This window comes from Bos mutus, chromosome X, assembly GCF_027580195.1.
Source record: "Bos mutus isolate GX-2022 chromosome X, NWIPB_WYAK_1.1, whole genome shotgun sequence".
NCBI lineage: Eukaryota > Metazoa > Chordata > Mammalia > Artiodactyla > Bovidae > Bos > Bos mutus.
Window position 1 is genome coordinate 104628914 of NC_091646.1, and position 11503 is coordinate 104640416.

At 44.7% G+C, this 11503-nt stretch overlaps 1 protein-coding gene across 1 annotated transcript; it reads right to left on the bottom strand.

Moving 5' to 3' along the window:
* Window positions 1–5250: 5250 nt before the first annotated feature.
* On the bottom strand, window positions 5251–6297 carry LOC102272161 (melanoma-associated antigen B10). Its single transcript, XM_005891419.1, has one exon. It carries the CDS (start codon window positions 6295–6297, stop codon window positions 5251–5253), a length of 1047 nt encoding a protein of 348 aa, XP_005891481.1.
* Between the last annotated feature and the right edge of the window lie 5206 nt (window positions 6298–11503).

The window sequence follows — 11503 nt, forward strand, 5'->3', positions numbered from 1 at the left end:
GGCTTAACATAAATTTTATTTCTTGTGCACATAAAATCTGCTGGGTACTGGCAGTGGAGGAGAGGGTCTATGTTGTCAGGTAACTCAGGGATCCAGGCCACTTCCATCATGAGCTACCACATCTCAACACAGGCTCTCCACGTTTGCTGCTGAATGAAATAAGCATGGAGTTGTCCTGTGTGTGTGTGTGTATTAATTGCTCAGTCATGTCTGACTCTTTGTGACCCTATGGACTGTAGCCTGCCAGGCTCCTCTCCTCTGTCCATGGAATTCTCCAAGCAAGAATACTGGAGTGGGTTGCCATGCCCTCCTCCAGGGGATCTTCCCAACCCAGGGATCAGACCCAGGTCTCCTGCATTGCAGAAAGATTCTTTACCATCTGAGCCACCAAGTCCTGGAGTTGGCCTACCGGTTCTCAAATACCTGGGTCTGGAGGTGACAAGTATATTTCCACTCATATTTCAGTGTCAAGGATAGTCACATGACCATTCTTAACTATAAGTGATTGAGCATGTAGTCTTCATATGAACCAAGGATGGAGAGCGGGACACAAAGTGAATGAGCACTTGCAGATGTTCCCATTAACTGTTATACAGTATCTGCTCAAAAAAGAGCCACTATTAAAATTTGTTATGACTGTAGCCCTCGTCATTCCTGGAGGATTTTCTGAGGTCAAATTCCCTTGCAAATCAATAACTTTTTCTAGTGCCAGTATGTGACTGATGTTCTCAAATATAGGTTCACAGCCGCTTTCAAAAGGATCTCGTAAATCTCAGCAGGGAGGTGCACCCTTCTTCATTCTTAGCACCTTTCTGCACTGACCTTTTCAGTAATCTCTGTAATCTCAATACACTATTTTCCTTCTTCCTTCTGCTGCATGAAAAAAATAATACTCGAGTCCCTGCTATTCACCACCTGTTGAACATGCCTGAATCGTGTACAGGTGTCTTTGACACACTGGAAAATCAGAGTTTCCCTCTGGGGCAGATACAGACAAGAGGTAGAAGAATGATGGTCATTTTTTTTTTTTTTCTTATTAAAGCTGGTATCTCCACCAAGAAGACATTTTCTACCTTTGTGTTAGACTCAATAGTTGTTCCACATAATGCCCATAACCTTACCCTGAAATTTGTGAATATGTCATGTTACATAGCCAAAGGTAGCTAGTGTGTGTAATAAAAATTATGGAATGAACCTTAAAAATGGGAGGTTATATTGAATTATCTGGGTGGGCCCAATTCAACTACATGAGCCACAAGAGACAGATTCAATGTGCTGTTTCAGAATCAGGGGCCCATTTGCAAGGACTGAAGAAAGGCCTAGAGGAACTATGGCATCTCCAACTGATAGTCTGCAAGGAGACAGCCTCATTCTTATAACTACAAATAAGTGAATTCTTCTTAGAACTGGATTCTGAGAGCAACCTGAGTCAGTGTGGAATGCGATTCTTCTCAGTACCTCCCAGTGAGAACCCAGACTCTGACAGCTTGAATTGGGCTTGCATAACCCTGAACAATGACCACAGCACAGCCAACCCATATTTCTCATTTACAGAAATATGAGATAAATGTGTGTCGTTGTAAGTTCCTTAACTTATGGCAATTTGTCTGCGATAAAAACATACTAAATGTTCCTAAAAATCTGAGTTTGGGGTAATGCAGTTCCTACAGATGGTTGTTACACAGTGATTTCCTTAGTCCTTCCTCATCCTGCCACTTAGGAAAGAAGCTTTGGTTCTTGGCCACTTAGTTAAGCTCATGCTTCAGTGTAAGGATTCAGTGGTCAGTCTCAAATAAATCCAAGGTTAAATTTTCCTTTCTTACTAACTTCATCCACTCTCTAAAATCTCTTCCCTAACTTTAGGGTTATCTTTCAGTAACCTGTAGATCCCGTGTCAAACCAGACTCTACTCACAAGTCAACCTGGAAAAAAAAACTTTTAGTGGAAGTGCCTAAACCAGATGGGTGTGGGTGTGTGTTAGTCGCTCAGTCATGTCCGACTCTTTGTGACTCCATGGATTCTAGCTCACTGGGCTCTTCTGTCCATGTGATTCTCCAGGCAAGAATACTGGAGTGGGTGGCCAGTTCCTTCTCCAGGGGATCTTCCTGACCCAGGGAGTGAACCTGGGTCTCATACATTGTAGGCAGATTCTTTACCGTCTGAGCCACCAGGGAAACCCATGTCTAAACTTCACTGTCGAAGTAGCCACATGAATGGGGCTATTGTTATCAGAGAGGTTCATAGTCAGGGATGGGACAGACAGGGGACATCTGCAGGGGGTTGGGAGGCCCTAAGTCAGGGAAAAGGCAAGTGATTCTGAGCTTTTTGTTCCACTGGGAGGAGAGAGCAGCCTTATGAAAGGATACTAGACAGCAGGTCAGGATCCAGACTGTGACAGGAGAAAGATGCAGGGCAAGAGTGATGTTATTTCTGAAAGTGCTTGATTAGGGCAGAGTCAGCTCCCAGGGAATTCTGGGGGGGGGGGAAGGGCAGGAGGAGCCTAGGTGAGTTAAGTTCAGAGCCTAGACTGTATTGTTTTTAATTTGCATTTTCATTTTTATTTATTATACATGGGGTAGTACATTGGCAATAGGGTCCTTCATTTCATCGCCTGAGAGACACTGTGGAGTGTTGAGACTAGAACTGAACTAAGAGACAAAACTGCTTCATTCAAGGAGTGTAATAGTGAAGGCCCTAAATGAATTCAGACCAGAGGTCTAGTCCCAGTTCTGACACTCATGAGCCATGTGAAGTCAGGAAAATTGCGAAGTTCTGTGAGGCTTTTCTATGAAGTGAGTTTGATAGGCCTTGCTGTGTAGGATTCCTGGGATATATGTAATACATGAAAGCACCAGGCATGGTGTCTGTCAAGTTTTGGGTCTTTTGCAGTTATTGCTATTATTATTTTGATCCCAGACCCTACCAAAATCTGCTCTATGGTCTATTTAATCCACGAAATGACCAAGAATATGCTGAACCCTATGATATGGCACCAGAGAAGGCAATGGCAACCCACTCCAGTACTTTTGCCTGGAAAATCCCATGGATGGAGGGGCCTGGTTGGCTGCAGTCCATGGGGTTGCTGGGAGTCGGACATGACTGAGCGACTTCACTTTCACTTTTCACTTTCATGCATTGGAGAAGGAAATGGCAACCCACTCCAGTGTTCTTGCCTGGAGAACCCCAGGGACGGGGGAGCCTGGTGGGCTGCTGTCTCTGGGGTCACACAGAGTTGGACACAACTGAAGCAACTTAGCAGCAGCAGCAGCATGATATGGCACAATAAATCAACTAATATGATGCTTAACAAGTAAAACTAATATATAAGTTGTTGAGGTTATTTATTGTGTAAAGGAGTTTTTCAGGCTTCCCAAGCAGTGCAGTGGTAAAGAATCTGCCTGCCAATGCAGGAGGCACAAGAGATGTGGGTTTGATCCCTGGGTGGGGAAGATGCCCTGAAACAGGAAATGGCAACCCGCCATAGCATTCTTGCCTGGAGAATTCCATGGACAGAGGAGCCCAGTGGGCTACAGTTCATGAGGTCTCAAAGAGTTGGACATGACTGAGCATGCACACTCGAGCCCACATGCACATGCGTGTGCACACACACACACACACACACACACACACGGGAGTCTTCCCCAGTTAGATGGAACTTAAGGATTCCAGAATTTGTGTCAAGTACCAATTCCTTCCATCCCTTCCAACCCGTTTCCCATTCAAACCACCTCTATTTTCATTTATTTCAATCCCATTAAAAATCTAGCCCTAACCTGGAGTTTGCCAAATTGCATACAAGACAACCTAATGAAATGAACTTCAAATGTAGTGGACTCGATCTCCCAGGCCAGAGCAAAGATGGCTAGCACAGTGGCTTCTGACCACACACGTCTATATATATAGAGTATCACCCGTTTCTCAGAAATTCCCTGGGCATGACGGGCATAAAACACATAGTTCATGTGCTGTGCTCACCTGCTCTGACAAAAGGACACTAGAAAGATGCAGGTCACCTTCCATTCTTATTCCAGGTGGAGAATTCTCTCCAGTTTATCCATGACTCAAATGTAACTGCAGAGTTTTCCATTTCAGGCTTTAGTCTCTCAACTCTGGACCCACTTTCTGAAGGTTTGACCCTTGCCCACCACTCCCACACCCTCATTTGCTCTACCTCCTAGCTTACCACAGCCTGACTCCCATTGAAGGATTTGCCATTTCTCAAACTCACTTGCCTCAGAGCGTTTACATTTGACTGTTCACGTCTGGATCCTCCAAAGTCCTCTCTTCCTTTTGATCTGTCCTTAGGTCTCAGAGTCTCTCACCATCTTTACTTTACAGCTGTTGCTAGACTCAAAAATTCTATGGGCACGCTTGGTCTTGTTTATCCTGATGTCCCCAGTAGTAGCCTAGAGCCTGTCAAAGAGCCTGCTCACGGAATGTTTGAGAAATAGATGAGACAGTGTGAAAGAGATCTTATTTATTATGATGTAAGTAAAGTAAACACATTCAAGTATATTATATCTCTCTTAGTTTTACAGAACAGACTAAATGTGATAAGGCATGTAAAACTTTATCACCTTTTACTTTTTTTTGTATTTCTTTTTTTTGGGGTTTTTTAATGCATTTTTTAAATTACTTTTTAACTTTACAATATTGTATTGGTTTTGCCATATATCAACATGAATCCGCTACAGGTATACACGTGTTCCCCATCCTGAACCCTCCTCCCTCCCTGTACCATCCCTCTGGGTCATCCCAGTGCACCAGCCCCAAACATCCAGTATCGTGCATCGAACCTGGACTGGCGACTCGTTTCATATATGATATTATACATGTTTCAATGCCAGTCTCCCAGATCATCCCACCCTCTCCCTCTCCCACAGAGTTCAAAAGATCTGAGCCATTTTACTGCTGATTTCTTTTCACATTTCCTTGGAAATGCCTAATACATTGACATGTTATCTTGTTCTTAATAAGTAAATAGGACTTAAAGTTTCCCAATTTATTCTATAAAATAGTAAAACTCTTTACTTTTAAACCTCATAAACATCAATACATGTCTGATTTATATTATTCATAAATTCAGATTCTGAAGCTAGTTAAACTTTCTACTAAAAGGAGCAATATTCATGCAAATTTATCTACATAGAACAGGAACACAAACATGTTATATACTCTCTTTTCTCCAGCCCTTCCCCAACCTTCCACTAGTGAGAACATTAGCTGTTCTCTTCAAATTTTCCTCAGCCTTCACTTGGTGGAGGAAAAGCTGTGGGCTTTGGCCCAGGTGCGGGCACGGGCCAAAGCAGCGGTACGAGCCCTGGCTGAAGCTCGAGCTTGGGCTCTCTCTTCCTCATCTTTCAAAGCCTCCTCATACAAGGATGGGAAGGCAGCAGGGACTTTACCATGGATCCTAGCTACAAACTCCAGCACTTTCATCTTGGTGGTTTCAGAGTAGGCTCTCGGGCCCCACAGAAACTCATAGACTGGAGGATCACTATTGGCCACCTGGCGGTACTCCAGATACTTTTTCTGCACTAAATCTTTGGTGATGAGCCGCTTCACATCCCCATAGATGGGATCCTTCTTCTCCTCATATAACTCCATCAGATTCAGCACTTTCCACACTTGCTCCTCAGTGGCGCAGTTGCCCTTCGTGAGGATCACACCCAGGACAATCATCAGCAGACCCGTCTTGGGAATCTCTCTGTCATTACCTGTCTTTTCATCACAGCCCAGTTCCAGTTTATTGACAAGGACATAAATACCCCTGTTGGGATCCGTTTCCTTCACGTCGAGGCCAAACAGCAGCTCCAGATGCTCAGAGGCTTTCTTGAGGATCTCACTGAAGAGATTCTTGTGCTTGTGGATTACCTTTCTCAGCATATCTCTCTTGGTCACAGGCTCTTTCATTTGATACTTGTGCAGAAGGTAATTCACCAACAAAGGAACCTTCTCGTCTACAGCATCTTTGGAAGACTGCTCAGTGGTATCTTTACTCTGAGAGACTTTTGGCCTTTCCTTTCCTTGATCGGTGGCACCTTCACTAAATTTTGCATCTGAAACAGAGGCAGCAACAGTGGTGGTGGAGCAGACTTTGCCAGGCACTTGAAGACTGCTGGATGTTCCAGTGGCAGCTGAGCTCTGGGGAACATCTTCAAAAGAAGGAGATGGGGAAGAAGGGAATTCTTCTTCCTCTGGTTCAGTGGGCTGAGCTTCCACCAGATCACTGGGCTCTTGTCGAGCCTGGCGGCGTTTTGCACGGGCGCGAAGCTTACTCTTCTGACCCCGAGGCATGATGATTGACAGTACGTGAGAAAGAAGGTAAATGACTCTATCACCTGGAGGAAAGAGGACGAAATGGTGTGAGCCTTCAGTGGGGATAACAGCCCCCTCTGCAGGTTTCCTTGCAGGCACTAAACCCATAAGGCTCCTCTTCCCTGATCAGCCTTTCCCCTGAAGACTGTGTAGAAGTAACTAGAGTTCACCTTTAGGCTGCAGCTCTCCAGCCCTACCTGGGTCCTACTGGAGCTGATATAGAGTCTGGCCAGTCCAGGCCCTCTGGAGCCTCACCTATGCTGGAGTAGCAGGCGTTTCTGTCAGTTCACAATCAGGGCCGTTACCTTGACTTCTGGCAGAACCCGAGGTCCTGTGCTTAACTGCTCTCACGCTGACTCGTCACTCCAAAGCCCTTACATCTCTGACATCGTGGAGGAGGAACTGAAAGGGGACATCACTCTGGGATGGCAGCAGTGACAGAGCTCTCCGGGACTGTCTCCACCCTAGGAGAATCAGGATTCTCACCCCTCACTCAGAGGCCTTACCTTGGTTTCTTGCAGGACCTAAGACTTCTCCCTTGGCTGACCTTAGACCTACCCCTTTGGAGCAAGGCCTTCACCTCTCTGAAAGTCCTAAGAGAAGTTTAGGGAGGTCTCACTTACACATATCTTCACCAGGAACCCTTGCCAGGGATGACATCACATGTAGGGCTCTGTGAAACACCCTCTGTTCTGTGATGAGTTGTCCCCTCAACCCTCGGGTTCCTGATAGTAATTCCTCCCCTTGACTAACTGGTGTCTTCCCTTCTTCAGATCTGAGGCCTATAATAATCAAACCAAGGCCCTCATCCCTCTGGTATCTTGGAATATACAGTGGGGGTGGGGGGCAGACTCAGTATGACAGGTCTCTGAAGGGCTTCCCAGGGCTGGTCACAGAGGAAGGGCCTGACTCGGTGTACCACCCTTCAGTCCTCCCTATGACTTCTAGAAGGGCCTGGCTGGATCAATTCCTTGTAATAGGACCCTCTTCTCTCTGTGACCACTGAGGATAAAGTGAGAGATGTCTTAGCTTGATAGCCCTGCTTAGCTTGACACCAGGGCTTATAACAGGGTGGCGCTCTGTGGGGCCCCTCTTTGTCTTAAGGGAGGACTTCCTACAGTCCTTGCTTAAGGTTCTGAACTTAAAGCCACCCCAAGGACTCCTCCCTCTGCTAGCCTGAATAATCTAGCATTAGACCAAGGCTATTATACACCTCCCTTCCTCCTCCCTCTGCTCCCCACCTCTTCACCCCTGCCCCCTCCCCAAACACCCCGCCCCCTCCCCAAACACCCCGCCCTCGCCTCTTCACACCCCCGCCCCCTCTTCAAACACCCCCTTCACCCAATCCCCCTGGTCCCCTCCCCCAACACTCCCATCCTTACCCCCGTATACCCCCACTAACTTCCCCTACCCCCTGCACTCCCCTCCCCATGGGAAGGTGAGGTGAGGGGGCATGTGGACCTTATGGCCCTGCCAGGAACACCCAGGGCTGACCACATGGACGGGGCTCTATAGGCTCGGCTCAGGGGAGGCCATTTCCCCTAAAATGCAAACAGGGGCATTTATTGACTCCTGGCCAGGCCTGGTATTCCATTCTCTACTGGCTTGAGACAGGCATCCCCCTGGTCAAGTATCTTAACCTCCTGGAGTGGCCAGACGGGACATTAGGTGTGCCGTCACCCATACGTGGGGTCTGACGGGACCAACTGCCGTGACAGGGAGCCCAGGGGATGCCTCTATTATGGGAAAGGGGACGTTCCGCCGAACTCACAAAGGGTTGTTCGTTGATCCTGAGAGGCCCTGCATTCCGCTGCTGGCTTGACGCCAACACCCTGGTCCAATGTTACTATTTTCCTAAGTTCTAGAATATGTCGGCAATATGTCGGACGATCCCTGACCAGCGTCTGACAGGACCCAAGATGGGGCAGAACTTTAGTGCATACGGGGCCTTCTGTCTTTTGAGTTAGAGGGTCCCTCAAACCTTACCTTAACTCTGGTAAAACTCTACCCCTGGTAAAACTCGGACGTCTCTCTCGACCGACCGGATGCCACGCTTCTTCCACCACACAGTCTCACCGCCTAACCTCTGGAGGCGGAAGTCAGTGTGCCGCACATCCGGGTACCTCGGCCCACGCACCCCGTGCTCTCCACGCCCACCGCCCTGCCCCCCAGGCTAGAAAGCAGAGGTGGGGCTTGAGTCTGAAGTGTCTTCCATTATGGATGGTACCCAAAGCCCTCTCTGTGGAGTTAGGGCCTCATTTTGGCTCCTGATGGATTGATTAAAGGCTCCTTGGGAAATGCCACCTCCGTGTAAGCTCCGGACAGTTTCTCAGACTCTTGCCGACAGTGGGTGATGTGAGATGAAGATGCTGCCGCGCGCGTGAGGTAGGGGGACTAGAACGGGTTCTGGGCTGTTAAGAAAAAATTGCATAGCAATGATGGATCTCGTCACTTGTAAATATACTCTCCTGAGTCTGTTAGAAAAATTCTACTTTCTATAGGGAAGAGTCAGATCTGCATAATTTTAGGAACCCAGATCTTTTTATCTTACCTAACATTGCACAGGATAGTGAAATTGATTGCAATTTTGACTCTCATTTATGACGAATATATTATATATCTATTCTAATAATTGCTGCTTTGTACGCAAGGCCCTTGGTTTTGCTACAATTGTCTGTACACCAGCTTTTGAATTTACTTATTCATTTGAATTATCCGTGGCCTTTTCCTTTCTATTTCTGTAAAATGATGATCAGATTTACAATGAACAATTTCTGTTTGTTTTTAATAGTTCTAGCATTTATTTATTTTTGTATGCTTATTCTCTGGTTATGCATTCCAGTCCAATTTTAAACAGAGTTGGTAGCGTGCTGCTTGCTGTGTCTTGTTCCTTACCTTAACAGTAATGCTGACATTTCGCATTTAACATTTCGTTTACTGTAGATTTTAGGAAATGCAAATTCCCTTCTAATGTTAGTTTGCTACATAGTATTATTATGCATTCATGTTTAATTCTTCTCAAAAGCTTTTTCTGCATTTCATCACATGGTCAAATTAATTTTGAAATTTTATCTGTTAATGTGGTAATGTTTTAGGCAGTTTTTTCCTAATGTTATATCATCATTACGTTTCTTGGATTCAGCTTCTTTTTTTTTCCGTTTAATTCACTGCTGTATTTAAACTTCTATGGATTTATTTAGGATCATTTCCTGTGTAGGGGGTGAGTTTGGCTCAAGTATTCTGTTTTCAGGGTGTCCTCAGCTGGTTTTCTTATCAGGGAGAGCTAGCCAGGGAAAATTAGTTAAAAGATTTCCCTTTTTTTTTTTTTAATGCTTTTGATGTGTTTACATAAGATGGTGGTTAATTTTTTGCTTATTATATAATTTGATAGACCTGTCTTGTCCTGAAACATTTGAAAGTGTTGAGGAGAGTTTCAGTTTGTATTTCTCAACTAGAGTTTGCTATTTCTGTTTGGACCACTTGGATAATTAATATTTTTTCTAAATACTTGTCTGTTTTCACTGGGGTTTCAAATTTAATGGCAACATGTATGTTATTTTTATTGGAGAAATTCTCAAACATACACAATGGTAAAGAAACTAGTGTAGTAAAATTAATACACCTGATATCAGAATCAACAATCATCAATACATACTCAATCTCATTCCCATTTATACCCTAGGTACCCCAATCTCTGCCACTGAAATAATGAGAAACAAATCCTAGATATAATATCCTTGCATCTTTAAATATGTCAATACCTGTTTCCAAAAGATAGATATTCTTTATGAAGCACAAACCAATTACACATATCCTACCTTAAAAACTAACTATAATATCAACAAATGTCCATTTATTTTTCACATTTACCTGATACTTTTAAGTGTTTTGCCCTTGAATTAGGGTCAGATGAAGTCTATGCATTGTCAATGTTTTTTTGTCATTATGCTTTCTTTTATGCTTTATATTTTTATGCTTTTAACTTATAGATCTTATCCTCCCCTCCCCCCATAGATACATTACTTCTTTTCTTTGTCATTTATTTGGTTGTTGTTGGGGGGAATAAAAACCTCATCATATGTTCAGTCCAGTTTCCTATGGCTTGGATTTTGCTGATTGCAACATTGATGTCCTTCTCCCCCTGTATTTCTCTAAATAGATTGAAGTTGGATCAGATTAAGGTTTAACTTTTTTATCTGTATTTTTTTTTTCCCTATGGAAAGACCACTGCATGGGTGGTACAGTGAACTTTCATTACTAGGAACCGAATGTATGTCTCTGTTTGTACTGATGTTTGCAGTCTTTGAAGAGTAGCATTTTGTTCATTTGACAAGTCCTGCCTGAGTCTTTGCAGTAGACTGCAGCACGCCAAGCTTCCCTGTCCTTCACTGTCTCCCAGAGTTTGCTCAAATTCATGTCCAGTGAGTCAGTGATGCTATCTAATCATCTCATTCTCTGCCTCCCTCTTCTCCTTTTGCCTTCAGTCTTTTCCAGCATCAGGGTCTTTTCCAATGATGTGGCTCTTTGCATCAGGTAGCCAAAGTATTGGAGTTTCAGCTTCAGCATCAGTCCTTCCAATGAATATTCAGGGTTGATTTCCTTTAGGATTCACTGGTTTGATCTCCTTGCAGTCCAGTGGACTCTCAAGAGTCTTGTCCAGCACCACAATTCAAATGCATCAGTCCTTTGGTGCTCAGCCTTCTTTATGGTCCAACTCTCACAGACACATATATGACTACTGGAAAAACCATAGCTTTGACTATGCGGACCTTTGTCAGTAAAGTAATATCTCTGCTTTTTAATATGCTGTCTAGGTTTGTCTGGGCTTCCACTGGGGCTTCCCTGGTGGCTCAGTGGTAAAGAATCTTACCTGCCAATGCAGGAGACAAGAGACATGGGTTTGATCCTGAGTCGGAAAGATCTCCTGGAGGAGGGCATGGCAACTCACTCCAGCTTTCTTTACTGGAGAATCCCATGGACAGAGGAGCCTGGAGGGCTACAGTTCATAGGGTCACAGAGTCAGACATGACTGAAGCGACTGAGCACTAGGTGTGTCATAGCTTACCTTCCAAGGAGCAAGCGTCTTTTAATTCCATGGCTGCACTCACCATCTGCAGTGATTTTGGAGCCCAAGAAAATAAAATCTGTCACTGCTTCTACTTTTTCCCCTTCTATTTGCCATGAA